At 42.6% G+C, this 17,434-nt stretch overlaps 1 protein-coding gene across 7 annotated transcripts; it reads right to left on the bottom strand.

Annotated features, from left to right (window-relative positions):
• Window positions 1–947: 947 nt before the first annotated feature.
• On the bottom strand, window positions 948–17,134 carry RGN (regucalcin). Of its 7 annotated transcripts, none has more exons than XM_040265839.1 (7): window positions 17,012–17,134; window positions 14,847–15,024; window positions 11,939–12,121; window positions 4,500–4,715; window positions 2,783–2,914; window positions 2,272–2,426; window positions 948–1,359 (listed from the first exon to the last, which is right to left on the bottom strand). In XM_040265839.1, the coding sequence occupies exons 2-7, from the start codon at window positions 15,013–15,015 to the stop codon at window positions 1,309–1,311; spliced, it is 906 nt and encodes a 301-aa protein (XP_040121773.1). In that variant the 5' UTR covers window positions 15,016–15,024; window positions 17,012–17,134; the 3' UTR covers window positions 948–1,308. The 7 variants fall into 7 exon arrangements, with proteins under 7 accessions (XP_040121773.1, XP_040121771.1, XP_040121772.1 ...); XM_040265837.1 differs by having other exon boundaries at window positions 14,847–15,027; window positions 17,012–17,125; XM_040265838.1 differs by lacking the exon at window positions 17,012–17,134 and adding an exon at window positions 16,475–16,913.
• Between the last annotated feature and the right edge of the window lie 300 nt (window positions 17,135–17,434).

Genomic DNA, 17,434 nt, shown 5'->3' with positions numbered 1-17,434 from the left:
TAATGAACTAAGAAGTGAGTTTAGTAAAGTCATCACTTGTAGGGTCAACCTACAAACACCAATCATAATCCCATAAGTGAGCAATCAACAACTGGAAACAAAAAATTTAAATAATATTGATACTTATGATAGCTCCAGAAAATGAAATACTTGGATATAAATCTAACAAAACATGTATAAGATTTGTATGCTGTAAACTACAAAATGCTGATAAAAGAAGTCAGACAAGATTAAATAATTGGAAAGACATGCCATGTTCATGGATTGGAAGAATCAAAATATAAAAATGCCATTTCTCTTCAAATTGTTCTACAGATTTAAAGCAATTTCAATTAAAATTGCTCCAGGATTTTTCATAGACATAGTCAAGCTGATTCTAAAATTTATATGGAAGGCCAAAGGAACTAAAAGAGCTAAAGCAATATTGAAAAAAAATGAAGTTGAGAAATCACAGTATTCAATTTTAAGGCTAATTTATAGTGACAGAAATCAGATCAGTGGTTTCCTGGGGATGGGGGCAGGCATACAGAAGGACCAAAGAAAAGACACAAAGGGACACAGGGAAGGTCTTGGGGTAGTGGATAGATTCATTATCTTATCTGAGGTGTTGGTTCCATGAATACACACACAAACACACGTCAAACTTATCAAACTGTACACTTTAAATATGTAATATGTGTAGGTCAATTATAACTCAATAAAGCTATTTTTTTTAAGTATTCTTCCAAAGTGATACATTGCTTTTACATCTACATCTAAGTGGCAGTTGGAACCATGCATTTTGCCAAAATGTTTTATTCTTATCCTCTAGCAATGTTTTAGTTTGTAAAATAACATATAGGAAGAGTAATATGAAGATAGGCTGGCTTTGCAGCATTTAAAATATTTTTCTGCAGCATTTTTTATATGATTATGATGAAAATAAAAAGGAACATAATCACAATAAGTCATTGCCAAACTACTATTTATTAGTGTTTTGAAGCTTTAGGTATAGTAAGTATGGAATACAGAGTAAGAACAGATACAGTCTCTTCTCCCTCCCCCAACTCCACCCGCAATTTGCAAAGAATCAAGAAGCTTCATTGATAGTTAAACACCCCTTATAGTACCTTTGCAGAAGGCCTTATAGTAGGTTATCAAGACCACCTGTCACCCCTTGTTAGAAATGCTCTACTTTTTAAAAATTGTAAATAAAAATTTAATCCTGTTAATGTCATTGCTTCATGTTTTTGGTAACTAGATGGAAATTTCAGCTCCAGAATTTTCTAATTGTCTTCTATGTCTCCTCCACTAGGAAGAGGATGTCACTCATCCTGTGTAAGGATAGGGAGGAATTCCTTTGACTCCTAGGCCAGTTATCTGTTAAAAAAGAAAAGAGAAACTCTGATACAAGGTAACTCACAAGTATTCTCCAAAAGCCTTTTTATGATTCACAATAGTATATTTAGCCAACTATTATCCTTGTTTTATTTCCTATAATAAAAAAGAATTATTTGATTAGGTATTTATGGTCCAACCAATTATTCACATGATAATAATTCAACTAGCAACCATTTACAATTGGGATTGAAAGCTCAATTTATTACTATCTTCTTCCCATCTGTTTAGCAAGGGATTTCTACATTTCTTTTCAACTCAAAAGGTCTATAATTTTTACCAATGTTTATTTCACTGCCAAAAAGTTAAGAACATGAAAATATTCTTGTAACATCAAAGCAATCGACTAATCTTATCAGCGTGTTTTAAACACTGATTTTCTAAGCCTATTCTACTGATTTATAGAATTTAGACAAACACTACTGAAGCAAAAAATATTTTAAAGTACTGTCCAAAGTAAGCTAAACACATTGTCCTGGACTTCAGATAACTTAAGGTCTGTGGTGGTGGTGGTTTAGTCTCTAAGTTGTGTCCGATTCTGTTGACCCCATGGACTGTAGCCTGCCAGACTCCTCTGTCTATGGGATTTCCTAGGCAAGAATACTGGAATAAGTTACCATTTCCTTCTCCAGGGGATCTTTCCAACTCAGGGATCTAACAGGGATCTTGAACCCATGTCTCTTGCATTTCAGGCAGATTCTTTACCACTGAGCCACCAGGAAAGCCTAACTTAAAGTCTAGAAAATCTAAATAAAATGTTTTTAAGTCTAGCACGATGAGCTTAAAATGCCAAGTAGAATTGTGTCTGGAAAGTATGAAAAAGCACTAATCACTGAGTTACTTAACTGAAAATCTCCCACCTCACCCTCAAAATATAAGAGATAGCCAGATCACCTTGAAAATTCCACCAGCCTCAGGTTGCTGCAGAAGCCCCTTGGAGTCCAACCCATCCCGGGCACAGGTCACGTACATTTCAGAGTAATCCTTCCCTCCGAAGCAGCATGAGGTTGTTTTATCAACAGGCAACTTCACAGTTTGGAGTCTTTTCCCTAGATCACCAAATATTTCATTCAAAGTCTAGGTCTAGCAAATCTCCAACTACACAACCTTTTGGGACCCCTTGTGGAGCAACAGGAAAGTTCAAAGAAGATTTGAAGGTCAATTCTCCCAGGAGTTTCACCTATCTTCCTTGACAATTTCTTTTGAGAAAAAAGATTTACCTCTACAGATAAAGGAGTTCTGACCATAACATTTGCTTTATCTTTGGCCTTTATTTACAAAATCATCCAACTGAGATCTTTGAATGTATTTCTCTATAACTTCATTAGTAAGGAAGCTTCTCTGGCCCCTGGTGTCTGGTGTTTTCTAGACATGGTGGGAATTTATCATTTTGCTGTGGGCCTACCTGTCTCAGGATCCAAACGGATCACTCTTCCTCCATTGTAACAGGCCACCCAGAGCTTCCCCTCAACATCAATACACATTCCATCTGGGATTTGTTCTTCCTTCTCCAGCTTGTAAACACTTCTGCGGTTGGCTATGGTAAAAAAAAGAAAACAAACCAAAACAACACCAAACCACACTCACACATACACCCCCCCGCCCCCGCCCCACAAAACCACAGGTCACTCACTAGTGAGCATCAAACAATGAGCAATCAAGTTGATTATAAATACTGATTACTTCTGCTTATCCAGGGTCTGGCAAGTGGGTGCCACAGGCAGGATGATTCAGGAGGAGTCCTAACTCTAAAAAAGTTTAGAAACATGAGTGGGCATCCCTCAACGAAGGATTTTTCACTGTAGGATTTGGGGTGGATTTGCTCCCTTCAGTCTGCATACAGACACAGCTCTCTTAAGCTGTCAGAGGAGGAGAGAAAAAGGAAAGCAGAATTCTTAATAAAATACCAAAAGACCTTTTTGAGGCTTACCTGAACTGAAGCCCTGCCTGCCCACCTCAGATACACTTCAGTCTATGGTTAAACCTTTGCCGTTTTACTTCCAAAATTGCCTGCTTTGTGGAATTCCCTGGCCGTCCAGTGGTTAGGACTCCATGCTCTCACTGCCGAGGGCCTGGGTCCGATTTGCAAATAGTTCATGCACAAAAACTGGCAAGACGTAAAGGCTCTGTTTATGCCCAATTAAATGCTCCAAAATCACCTTATTGAAACTAAATATTAGAAGGGCTTGTTTCTGAAAAAAAGGAGGTATTTTGAAACCAGCTGGTTGGCCTTAAAGAAAATCATAATATACAAAATAAAACAAACATCAAAATTCCTAGGAACTTTACACTATACAATCCAAGTCATTACAGTAATCAGATTGAGGTATAATGGAAGGAATGTTGAAACCATGTGTAAGTAAAATGGGTAAAAACAGTCATGAAATAGGGTACTACATATTTCAAAGCAAAACATCTATGCTGGAAATTTTCTGATTAAATCTGTATGAGACTCTTAGGATATTTTTCAAGTCATTTTTATGATTGGTTTTGCTCTTGTGGTCTGGCACCTTTCATGAAAGTTTCAAGCATGCCCTTTTAAATTCCTCCCAATAATTCCTTCCATCCCAACTTCCAACTATGGCTCATTTAGAGCCCAGTGGTAGAGTTGAACAATCTGTAACTACCTTTTTAATTTTTCCATTTTGAATGGTTGTTAATTTGTCTTTGAGTATTTGCATTTAGTTAACTAAAGTACAAATAAGAAATATCAACCCCAAACTCTAATTTTCTGTTCTTTTGTCCCATTCGGCTGTATATTATTTGACTTTAAACACTGGCAGGGAGAACAGGATCCGTTTTACAGTGAGCCTCTTTCTAGTGATGGTTGCAAGAAAAAAGATTGAGGACCTAGCCATCTTATGACAATTGTGGCCATACTGAGCTGAGAGCTAAAGCCACGAAAGCCGTGGCTGAGACCCAGGGATTGAACCCAGGTCTGCTGACAGCCATGGCTTGACTGGCAGCATAGTCAAGTCTGGTAATCATTACAATATTGGAATTATAACATTGGGCAGTTCTCTGAAAAGTAAGGACCTTTTCAAATGGATTAAGGGAGCAGCAGCTGACTAGTCATATGCATGTGAAAAAGATACCACGAAAAATAATGAAAAGGCACATACAGATCTTTCCCGTCTGCAGCTCATAGTCAAAGGCATCCACGGAGTAGGACAGGCTATCTATGTAGTAGAAGATTTTGTGGTCCATAGACCAATCCAAACCGTTGGAGATGTCCACCTGGTCAAAGTACTTTTCCACATGGTGGTCAGGAAAGAGGGAGTACAGGGACCCTTGGCGGCGCTCCAAAACTGCCGGAGCTGTCTCCTCAGCCATGGTACCTACAAAACCCAAAGAGCATGGAGCTCAGCCACACAGCATCCTGCCTGTGCACGGTGTCATCTTCTCTCACCAGGGCTCCTTCCCCATGAGGAAATCAAGGAAATGATGATACAGTCCCAATCTGGGTCCCCTGCTTTTTTTTTTAATGGCAACGACCTTGCTTGCCATGTTAATTAAAACTACCTGGAGAGGTTTTAGTTCAAGACATCTGCACCAACCTCATTTTCTCCCACTGAGCAAACTCCAATGTTAGTTGCTCAGTCATGTTGCGAACCCATGGACTGTAGCCCACCAGACTCCTACATCCATGGGATTTTCTAGGCAAGAATACTGGAGTGGGTTGCCATTTCCTCCTCTAGGGGATCTTCCCAACCCAGGGTCGAACCTGGGTCTCCTGCGTTGTGGACAGACTCTTTACCGTCTGAACCACCGAAGCAAACTCTAAGACTTGGACAAAACACACAGTGTAGTTTTTTGAGAACTCTGTGATGTAAGTCGGCTCAGAGACAGAGAACAGAATTTGAAGTATCGCCTCACCAGTGGCGAGTTTTCAAGTTCTCCATTTTATCCCCCAGTGAGGGACTAAACACAGCACAGCACATGTCCCGGCCTGAACTCAACCCAGCCTGAAACGTGGAAGTGAGCGCTGTGGTGCAGGCAGAACGAGGTCCAAGAGAAACCTCCGAATCTGGCACAAGGAGCAGAAAACACTCCTGCGGCTCAGAGAGAGAGAGAGAGAGAGAGTGGAAGAAATCCCCTGCTTATATTCCACTCCCTTTTTTCCATTTTCTCATGCACCAGCCCCCAGGCAATTTTGCAGCTAGGGCAGCAAAGGCAGGGAGCCATCAGCGACAGGAAACTACAGGAATCAAAGGTGCCATTCCTCTCCATTTAGTGAAACTTTAGGGACAAAAGGGCAGCTCAAATGCTGTTGCTTTCATGTTCTCTCTCTCTCTCTCTGCCTGCCTGCCACTTGGCCCTGGAGGCAGAATAATCATAGAAGTGGGTGGTTTCTGGCTGGAGGAATGAAAAGGAGAGCTCCAGGAAGCTGGAAAGTACTAGAAGCTAGTGAAGAGGGATGATGCTCAGGAACGCAATCTCATAAAGTTGTTTGTGATCTGCTTGTCCATGCACGCATCTAATTCTAATTAGCATACTCAAAGACTTGGAGAATGGAGCTAATGGATAGAACTCTTTCTGATTCTCAGACTGACCACTGAGGGGCACACTTAATGCCGCCTAATAGAAAGCAGGTTGGAACTGGTGGGTGCGTGTGTGCTCAGTTGCTTCAGTTGTGTCTGACTCATTGCAACCCTGTGGACTGTAGCCCGCCAGGCTCCTCTGTCCATGGGATTCTCCAGGCAAGAATACCAGAGTGGGTTGCCATGCCTTCCTCCAAGGGGTTTGATTGATTTCCTCCTCCAAGGAATTGATGCTTTTGAACCGTGGTGTTGGAGAAGACTCTTGAGAGTCCCTGGGACTGCAGGGAGATCAAATCAGTCCATCCTAAAGGAAATCAGTCCTGAATATTCATTGGAAGGACTGATGCTGAAGCTGAAACTCCAAATCTTTGGCCACCTGATGAGAAGAGCTGACTCACTGGAAAAGACCCTGATGCTGGAAAAGATTGAAGGCGGGAAGGAGAAGGGGATGACAGAGGATGAGATTGTTGGATGGCATGACTGACTCAATGGCCATGACTTTGAGCAAACTCTGGGAGATGATGAAGGACAGGGAGGTCTGGCGTGCTGCAGTCCATGGGGTTTCAAAGAGTTGGACACAACTGAGCGACTGAACTATGAACTACCTCCAAGGAATCTTCCGGACCCAGGGATCGAACTTGCGTCTCTTACGTCTCCTGCATTGGCAGGAGGGTTCTTTACCACTTGCGCCAACCTAGGAAGCCCTTTGAGAAGCTGAATAAACCTCAATAGGATCAGTCCAAAGGAACCTATACCTAGACACATCATAATTAAATTTCCAAAAACTTAGGTTAAATAGAAATCCTTAAGATTAATAAAAGAAAAATGACATACTACCTATAGGAGAATAATGATTTCAATGACTATTGATTTTTCATGAGAAACTGGAGGTCAGAAGGAAGTGATGCATATTTAATTTGTCAACCTAGGTAGGATTCTATATTAAGTGAAAATACCCTTGAAGAAGAGAGGAGAAATAAAGACATTCTCATGTGAAGTAAAACTAAGAGAATTCATAGCCAGCAGACTTGCTCTAAAAGAATCACTAAAGGAAGTTCTTCAGATAGAAAGGAAATATTGAAAGAAAAAAATACCAAAAGGAATATCAGGAATGAAGAAAGAGCTATAGAAATAGTAAATGTATGAGTAAATATAATAGAAAGCAAAAATTACATTTTCTGATGGGATTTTTAATCTATGTATATAAAGACAACTATAACATAAATGGGTGATTATCAGCTGAAGTGGTAAAATATTGGTTCTAGATAGACTGAAAAATTAACTATATATTTGCAACCCCTTCAGGAGCCCTTAAAAAATTACACAGAAAGATATGATGAAAATCACAATAAATAAATTGAATTCTATAAAATACTCAAATAACCCAAAAGAAGGCAGGAAAAGGGAAACAGAATAACAAAAAAATACAGTGGGAAAGAAGAGAAAATAACAAAATGGTAGCTCTAAGTCAAAGCATGTGCTTGTGTACTTAGTCACTCAACTGTGTCTGACGCTTTGTGACCCCAGGGACTGCAGCCTGCCAGGCTCCTCTGTCCATGGCATTCTCCAAGCACGAATACTGGAGAGGGTTGCCATTTCCAACTCCAGGTGATTCCCCCCACCCAGGGATCGAACCTGCGTCTCTTGCATCTCCAGCATCGGCAGGCGGGTTCTTTACCACTAGCGCCACTTGGGAAGCCCAAGATACATACTATGCAAATATTAACTTAAAAAACTGCAGAGGCTATGTTAATATCAGATAAGATATACTTAGAGCAAAGGAAGTTACCAGGGATAAATAGGAGTACTATATATTGTGAAAATGGTCATTTTACTAAGCGGACATAATAATCCTAAATGTTCCTGCTCTTAACAACAGAGCTTTAAAATACACAAAGGAAAAGCCAGAACTGAAGGGAGAAACAGACAAATCCATAAATCTGGCTGGAGATGGCAGCATCCCTTTCTCAATAATAGATCCATGTAGATAGAAAATCAGCAAAAAATAGAAGAACTGAACACCATCATCCAACTGGACCTAAGTGACATTTATAGAAAACACTCCATTAACTCAAGTGCCCATGGACAATTCACTTAGATTTGAGTGTGATCTCCGGGGACAGGGTAAAATTTCACATAATGTAGAAATTGGAAAGCTCATTTACTGTGATATACTACATCTGAAAGGAGAGTAAGTTAGAGCAAAATGGACTGAAACTGGGAAGCCTGAATAGGAAGCTGGACAGGGTAAATCCTTCCTCCCTATTTTCTTGCTATAAGACAATTGGGCTTGTTTCGTTACTATTCCACTGCGCCCCCTCCCCAACTCATCTCTTTCCCCCACTACCTGCCTCACAGAAATAGATGTCTGTAACATGAAAGGGAATCCCCCACTGCTTGAAAAGGGCTCTTCTTTAGTGGGAAAGAACAACCTGAAGCCCTGGTTTATGCATCGCTGTCTAGAAGTGAGACCCGACAGGTGAGAACATGGGTTGGGATACCTTCAGGGTACTACCTACCACTAAGAGACCCCATCCAGATTATCAGATGATCTCACCCTTTTCTGGGCCAGGGACAGCTCTCAACACCTGCTGAAAGCTATGAATTCTCTGTAGAAAAAGGTTCTTTGATGCTACTGAGAGATGCACACAACCAGTGTGTATACTCACACTGATGCCTACAACTTTATGGGGTCTCCAGAAGGCAAAGGTTAAGAACTGGGGACTGGGGACTCCAGGCTAAGAAATTAGGCCTCTGAAGACATTATAATTTTGTCTCACCAAATGCCACAGAGCTGTACACTTATAGCTAAGAGGGAGAGAGAAAATCAATTTCAACAGGAGGCAGGGTATCTGATCATATTTCTTAATCCCACAGAAATTACTGGCTGAAGGGCTTCCAATGGATTCTCAGCTTTAATCTTTCAACCTGTCTTGGACTAAATCTGTGGTTGTATAAAGTCCAGGTAGATGGGAAACCATTCACACCACCTGCTCAGATCTTACCTACCTTCAATGCTGAAAGTGAATGAAGCCAGACAGCATGGCTGATGATGTGAGGGGCTGAGTGGGGAGTGGAAACAGCAGGCATTTAAATCAACTTTGGTTAATTATTGGGCTTCCCTAGTAACTTAGACATAAAGAATCTGCCCGCAATGCAGGAGACCTGGGTTCAATCCCTGGGTCAGGAAGATCTCCTGGAAGAGGAAATAGCTACCCACTCTAGTATTCTTTCCTGGAGAATCCCATGGATGGAGGAGCCTGGTGGGCTATAGTTCAGGGGTTCACAAGGAGTCTGACACAACTGAGCACCTAACATTTGGCTAACTATAGGGTTGTTATGTTGGGATGGAAATGAGAACTAAATATGAAATGCATTATTAATTTCAACATAGACTTAAAATTCATTTTAAGCTGTGTATAAGTCATTCTGCGGCCATCTTCTTAAAGATGGCTTCAAGCAAAAATCATCAAGTAACATAAAACCTAAGGGAGAAATTTTGATGGGGACCAGGATATTTGCTTGGACTTAAAGTGTCTCCTCATGTTGTAGCCAGTCTCTAGGATGGCCCTGAATGATCCCTGCCTCCCAGTATTCAAACCCTTGTCTAGTCCCCTCCATAATTATGTTATTTCTGAGATTGCTTATAATAAATAGGACTGTAGCTTCCATCTTGGGTGTTTTCTCTCTTTCTCTCTCTCTCTCCCTCCCTCCCTCCCTCTCATCACCGGATCTAGGGAAGCCAGGTCCTGAGCAATCTTATGGAGAGGCCCATGTAGTAAGAAACTGAAACCTCTTGCCAACTGCCATGTGAGTGAGCTCTGAAGCAGATCCTCCAGACCCCTTTAGAGACTCTAGCCTCCTCCAAGGCTATAGCCCCAAACAACAACTTGACTGCAATTTCATGACATAGCCTTGAACCATCCAGCTAAGCCAGATTCAAGTTTTTGACCTTCAGAAGATAATAGATACTTGTTATTTTAATTACTAAATTTCAGGGTAATTTGTTACACAGTAATATATCACTAACAAACGCCACAAGCTGCTTATAAATCTCAATTAAAAATAGTAACGATGTAGTAGAGAAATCTAAGACCTCACCTGGGTGATCAAAACTAATATCATTGATAGGGGACAGATGGTACCCAGATGGGAACCCTGAGAAGGACAGAACTGTGCAGTGATTCCAGCCATGAATGTATGCTGCTGCTAAATCGCTTCAGTCGTGTCCGACTCTGTGCGACCCCATAGACGGCAGCCCACCAGGCTCCCCCGTCCCTGGGATTCTCCAGGCAAGAACACTGGAGTGGCTTGCCATTTCCTTCTCCAATGCGTGAAAGTGAAAAGTGAAAGTAAAGTCGTTCAGTCGTGTCCGACTCTTCTCGATCCCATGGACTGCAGCCTACCAGGCTCCTCCATCCATGGGATTTTCCAGGCAAGAGTACTGGAGTGGGGTGCCATTGCCTTCTCCACATGAATGTATATATAGCATCAATCTAATCACAAGGAAGCAGTAGACAAATGCAACAATATGAGGAATGTTCTATCAAAAAAGAGGAGAGTTGGGTAGGACTGTAGTCTTCAGTCCTTTATGGCAATATCATAAAAAAAAAAGAAAGGCTATGTTCTGTTCTAGAAGAAAAAAAATGAAAGAGAAATGACAACTAAATGCAGTACATAATCCTAGACTGGATTCTGTACTAGAAGGAAAAATACTACTCTTAAAAACATTTTTATATAAAATGTTTATATAAACTATATAAATATTATATTATATAATTATATATTTTAATATATATAGCATTCATTTTATATGTTATATATTTAATAATAAACTATATTATATATAAATAATATATATGTAAAAAGGTTGGTGAATTTGGTGAATTGACAGAATTGGAATGTAGGCAGTGCATCAGATAAAATTGTTATATAATGTTAAACTTCTTTGAATTGATTACTGTACTGTGTTTATGTAAGAATATGTCATTTTTTTCTTGGGAAACTCACAGGGAAGTATTTTAGAAGTAAAGATACATGATATATACAACTTACTTTCAAATGATCCTGGAGAAAAATGTTTATATGTACTAAGAACAGACAGAACAAAATGCTGTTAATAGGTGAGTCTGCTGCTGCTGCTGCTGAGTCGCTTCAGTCGTGTCCGACTCTGTGTGTGTGAGTCTAGGTAAGGGCTATCGCAATGGCAACCCACTCCAGTACTCTTGCCTGGAAAATCCCATGGACAGAGGAGCCTGGTGGGCTGCAGTCCATGGGATCACTAAGAGTGGGACACGACTGAGTGACTTCACTTTCACTTTTCACTTTCATGCATTGGAGAAGGAAATGGCAAGCCACTCCAGTGTTCTTGCCTGAAGAATCCCAGGGACGGGGCAGCCTGGTGGGCTGCCGTCTATGGGGTCCCACAGAGTTGGACACGACTGAAGCGACTTAGCAGCAGCAGCAGGTAAAGGCTATACGGGTGTTGTTTGTGCTGTTCTTACTTTTTTTCCTGTAAATTTGAAATTATTTCCAAGTTAAACAGCAATCACAGTATAACCCTGTCTTAAAACTTAAACTACACAATACCATACAAATTTAGGCTGCCTCAGACAGCAATTGAAAGGAATATCTATGAAGTTTTTCTCATGGGATTTTTTTTTTTTTGGATACAAGTGACTTAATAAGAAAAGAAGAACCCAAGACCCATTATAGATACTTCTTTTACCACTGCAGCTGTGAGACTTTTATAAGTCATATTCTTCTGTTTTTTTAAAGTCATTCAGTCATGTCTGACTCTTTGCTACCCCATGGAGTGTAACCCTCCAGTCTCTTGTCCATGGCATTTCCCAGGCAAGAATACTGGAGTGGGTTGCCACGCCCTCCTCCAGGGGATCTTCTCAACCCAGGGATCGAACCCTCATCTCTTGCATCTCCTGCTTTGGCAGGGGGGTTCTTTACCACTGAGCCACCTGGGAAGCTCCAAATCTCAGTAAGTAGGTTTTAACAATAAACCATACCGGCAAAGTATCTCCCAGCGGGATCCACCTTCCCGTCATTGAATCGATTGTTTTTTTTCTCTTTATCTACTGTGGCCAAGACAACTGCTGACTGATCTTCCCAGTTCAAAGCACAGAACTTTGTTCCAACTGTGGCAACATAGCCTCCCGACTGGCGAAGGGCCACAGAGCTGACAGGGGCATCTGCAGAGGCAAAAGCAGCAGTTAGAAGGTAGCCAGAGTCACACTGCAGCCATCACACTATCCTGCATATCTAGGTGTGGGCAGCTCTTTGACAACAGAAGTGCTCCCTCCTTTCTGTCGAACAGTGAAGACTACATAACCGAGTATATTCGTTGAGCATGAACTCTGTGTGCTGCTCTGGGCATCAGGGATGGAAAGATGGATGAAATCCAGCTCCCAGCCTAGTGGGCGAAGCAGAGAAGTCAAACCACAGCATACACTGGGGCAGGCACCAAAGCAAGTTCAGAGGAGAGGTTCCTAAGGGTGTGTGTGTGTGTGTGTGTGTGTGCCAGGACAGTTGACACAGAAGAAGTGATACTCAATTTGCCTGATCTTCAGGAAATTCAGAGATAAAAATTGTGTTTTGTTCTAGCAACAGGGTTTTGCACCATCTCTCTCTCCAAAAAAGGGCTTGTCTTGTTTTTCTTTTTAATTAGGACTTATCTTTTTTAAGGGACATATTTTGTATACTTTTAATTGAAATTTTCTTTTCAAATCCTTTTTGGTAGTAAGCATAGTAAAAAAAAAAAAAGAAATGTAGATACAGTGATTTAAAACTCACATTGTCCTTATAGTACTCTATTTTGTATATTTAAATTTTAGGTTTCCTGGGTTTAATATTTTTCCATGGAAACTTTTTTTTAAGTGGATAAATTGATTACTGTGGTGACTGCTCAAGGGAAACAAATTGACAGAATTTATGGTGAAAACATTTTGCAAGCAGCTATTCTGTACAAGACGGTGCTTGGGAGCATCTGGGTGTTTGGGAAGGGCTCTTAGCTAAAAGCCCTGCAAAGAAGTGGATTCCAGCCGTGAATTGTCCCAGGGAATGTGTGTGCACGTGCTCAGTGATGTCCGACTCTTTGTGACCCCATGGACTGGAGCCCACCAGGCTCCTCTGTCCACAGGATTCTCCAGGAAAGAATATTGGACTGGTTTGCCATTTCCTCCTCCAGGGGATCTTCCCAACTCAGGGATCGAACCTGCGTCTCTTACATCTTCTGCATTGGCAGATGGATTCTTTACCACCTGGTGGCGCTAGCGGATTCTTTACCATCTGATGGTGCTAGCGGATTCTTTACCACCTGGTGGCGCTAGTGGTAATCTGCCTGCTAATGCAGGAGATGCAAGAGACTCGGGTTTGATCCCTATGTTGGGAAGATCCTCTGGCGGAGGAAATGGCAAGTCACTCCAGTATTCTTGCCTGGAGAATCCCACGGACAGAGGGACCTGGCAGGCTACAGTCCATGGAGTCACCAAGAGTCGGGCACGACTGAGCACTCGCACACACATTCCACCTGGGAAGACTCTCAGGGAATGTGCAGGACACTATTAGAAGCGTCACATCCTCATCAGGGATCCCAACCTGTGGCCTGTGCTGTATTCTGTGCTTAGTCGCTCAGTCTGCTCAGTCCCAACCCAGGAATCGAACCGGGGTCTCCCGCATTGCAGGCGGATTCTTTATCAGTTGAGCTACCCGGTTAGCTTTTAAGCCCTTCGGAGGGTTTGGGTTTTTGTCTTTGTTTTGCAGATTAGGGTAGGAATATATCCCTGGGCTTTCCTGATAGCTCAGTTGGTAAAGAATCCGCCTGCAATGCAGGAGACCTCTGTTCAATTCCTGGGTCGGGAAGATCTGCTTGAGAAGGGATAGGCTGCCCACTCCAGGATTCTTGGGCTTCCCTTGTGGCTCAGCTGGTAAAGAATCCACCTGCAATGCAGGAGACCTGGGTTCGATCCCTGGGTTAGGAAGATCCCTTGGAGAAGGGAAAGGCTATCCTCTCCAATATTCTGGCCTGGAGAATTCCATGGACTGTATAGTCCATGGGGTTGCAAAGAGTTGGACACGACTGAGTGACTTTCACAATTCCCATATATCCTTAATATGTGCACCCTAGGAAAGGGAGTCTAGAGAAGGTTTTGGATCCCACCCCCTACTCTGATCATAGCAGGTCATAGTCATTTTTGCCTTTAGTTACAGTCATGTCCCTGAGTGTATTAAAAGCTGTTCCCTCTCATTAAAAAGAAAAAAAGTCCCCAGTTCTGAATTGAGAGAGTGTCCTAAGGTCACAGGACCCTGGTATCTCTTTCCCACCAGCACAATAAGGAAAAGAAACTTCTTTATTACTTCTGAAGCCCATACCCTTGGGCCATAGAAGGTGATAAACCCCTCCTTGGGAAATCACAGGGCCATTAACAGGCGCTTGAAACTCTCTTGTGAATCCCATTTAGAACAACAAACAGAAAGTCCAGGTTTGTGCTTTCTAAGTCCAAAAGCTCTTCTTTGCACATTCAAAGAGAGGATATATCTGTTGTTTATTTGTTTGCAAACTAAGGCTTTGGACTGACCCAAGGTAGATAACCTTTGCTGTGCCACAAACCGGGTCTCCAACTTTCAATGCTGGTGTTTGAAGGTATTAAGGAAAGAGCCTTATATCCTGGACTGTGACTCACCATCCCAAACAAGATAGGGAATGTGGCACAGCACCCACAAGGGAAGAAGAAAGTATTGACTATCCAGATTTTACTCTTGGGTCAAAGTGGGGGATCCAGAAAGGGTGACAATACAATAGTTTTCAAGCATAAGCTTTAACAATCAAGTCTCAGAGGAAAAACAGACTAGGTGACTGCCCCTCCCCAGGGAAGAAATGGCTGTTTGGGCAGATCCAGGCCCATCCTTCATCCTTACCCATGGTCACTCGCTGCACTTGCTTGCTGAGAGAATCCCACCGGCAAACCTTTTTGGCAGGAATATCTACGAAGAGCAGAGAGTTGGACGCCTCCTCCCACACTGGAGACTCACCACAGCGGCAGTTCTCCCGCAAAACACACTCAATCTTCATGGAAGACATTGTCATGGGGGATACCTACTGAAGGCAACAGAGATATGTCATCGCATAGAGCAAATTCAGTAAAACACCTGACTTAAGACCCTGGTAAGATCCCAATAGAGGCTGTTTTTAAAATCGGAACTGGAAAGGCTGGACATACTTTCTCCAGGTAAGAACAAAATATGCAATGTGGCAGGAGGAGATGCATAAAAAAGAAAAAAGAAGCCATAACACAAGACATCTTCAATCAACTTACCAGTGTTTTTTTTTTTCAAGGTTTCTGTAAAAAAGAGAACAAAAACAACATTCCAACATCCACACCTTGGCTCTAGCTGACCCCCAGAGAGAGCTGGCTGGTTGGACAAGGCAAGGCTGCTTTTATGCCAGCACCCAAGCCCCCGAGGCTGGTCAGGGGGCGGACAGTTCCCTCATTGGGCGTCTGCAGGTCACCTTCTTCTCTGCCCTTCAGATCCGCCCATGGTGTCGATTGCCTTCTCTCACTGCCCAAAGGCCAATCTTCCTTCTCTGCATTTTTAGAAATGCGCTAAATACACTAAATTAAAACTAACATCCATTTTCTTTTTTAAAATTGAAATACAGTTGACTTACAATGTTGTGTTAATTACTGCTGTACAGAAAAGTGATTCAGTTATACATATATATGTATATTCTTTTTTAAATATATTATTTAACATTATGGTTAATCTTAGGATATTGAATATAGTTCTCTGTGCTGTACAGTAGGGCCTTGTCTATCCATTCTATATATGAAAACTTACATCTGCTAACTCCAATGTCCCACTTCATCCCTCCTCCAAACCTTCCCCCTTGGTAACCACCAGTCTTTTCTCTATAACATTCATTTTCAAATTCAGACACCAGAAAAGGGGGAGAAAAAGACCTCTCTGGGGTACCCTTGTAGGAAATGACAGGCCCTTAGCTATTCCTTGCTATCTAGGAAGGCACCCTGCCAGTTTGGCAAGGATTCTTGAATTCCACAGGCAGGAACATTCTTTTTTTTAAAAATATAAATTTATTTATTTTAATTGGAGGTTAATTACTTTACAATATTGTATGTAAGCCAGAAAGAAAAACACCAATACAGTATACTAACGCATATATGTGGAATTTAGGCAGGAACATTCTATGCTGGGACTTTTAGGCCAGAGGCTGTGACTGGTGAACTGGTAGAAGAAAAAGAAAAATTATCGGAAAAGAAAGAAATCCTTACTTAAGCAACTCATGTGGGAGAGGAAAGTCAACTTTCCAGAGCCTTCTCTCTTTCCCAAACTCTGTCCTAATGATAATCAAAATTGCCTGCATCTTTATCCTTTTTCCTGACAGCTATCTGATTTGAAGTCAGTGGTTCCACACACAGATGGGCAAATAGACAGGGGGAACAAAAAAAAAAAAAAAAAAAAGAAAAGTAATCTTTGGTTTAATATTTCCTTCTATAAACAGTTTTTTTTTTTTTTAAGAAACATACAGCTCAAATCGTCCTCACATATGGCCTGCCAGCGCCGTAGCATCTCACTGGTTGTTCAAAATTGGCAGAGGTTCCAAAGGCCTTCCTGCTATCAATTTGAGATAAGGCCCAGGATCAGACGCGGGACTTTTGCAATCACAACTTTCAGCCCCACGCTCCGTGGCACAAGCTGGGTGATGCTAAGAGCAGGGCGTGAGAGGAGGCCATGGCTGTGAATGGGTGGCCCGCCCGGCAGGGATATGACGTCATACGGCCGCGCTGTGCGGGGCCATCTGTGCAGGCGAGGGGGCCTCGCCCCCGCGCACCCGCTGGCGGCGCGGCTGCGGCCTCGCGTGACTGCGGGAACGCCAAAGGTTGCGCCTGCCTAGTCCCCAGCCCCGTCGGCCCCGTGGGGTGCGCGCGGGGCGCGGGTCCCCGGGGTGGCAGAGGCGATCGGTCTTCTTCCGGCCGCGCGGGTTTGTGGGTGGGGGTGGCTGTTGCCAGATGGTGCCTCTCCAGGGAGGGGGCCGGGAGGCCGGCCCGACCCGGGGAACTCACCAGGCTGATGACTAGGAGGAGGCTGGAGGTCAGGTGGACAGTCGCCTGGCCGGGGCTGCGGGTGGGGGTGGGGATCGGCTCCCTCCACGCCGTCCTCTACTCTTTGGCTGCAAGAATCTGGCAGAGCTACCGGGGGCAGGGAGGTGGGGCAAAGGCTTGGGGCCCAGTGAACCCAAGCTTTGGAGTTTGGACGGATAGCTAAAGGTTATCTCTGACTTAACAGAAAAAAGATATTGAAATGCCTCGATGAGAGATTGGGTCGAGGGTCTGATTAAACACAAATAGGTTCAAAAGGAAAGTTCAAAGCGGTTAAACAAACCTTCAGTTTTCCTAGTGGAGGCCAACTCTTGCAAAACGGTTTTCTTTTTTTTTGGCTGGGGAAGAGGAGAGGCTTTAGTTGATGTGAAGTGAAATAAGCCAGAC

Source organism: Oryx dammah, unplaced genomic scaffold (genome assembly GCF_014754425.2).
Source record: "Oryx dammah isolate SB20612 unplaced genomic scaffold, SCBI_Odam_1.1 HiC_scaffold_23, whole genome shotgun sequence".
NCBI classification, from domain to species: Eukaryota; Metazoa; Chordata; class Mammalia; order Artiodactyla; family Bovidae; genus Oryx; species Oryx dammah.
This window is presented reverse-complemented; position numbering and strand designations above follow the sequence as displayed.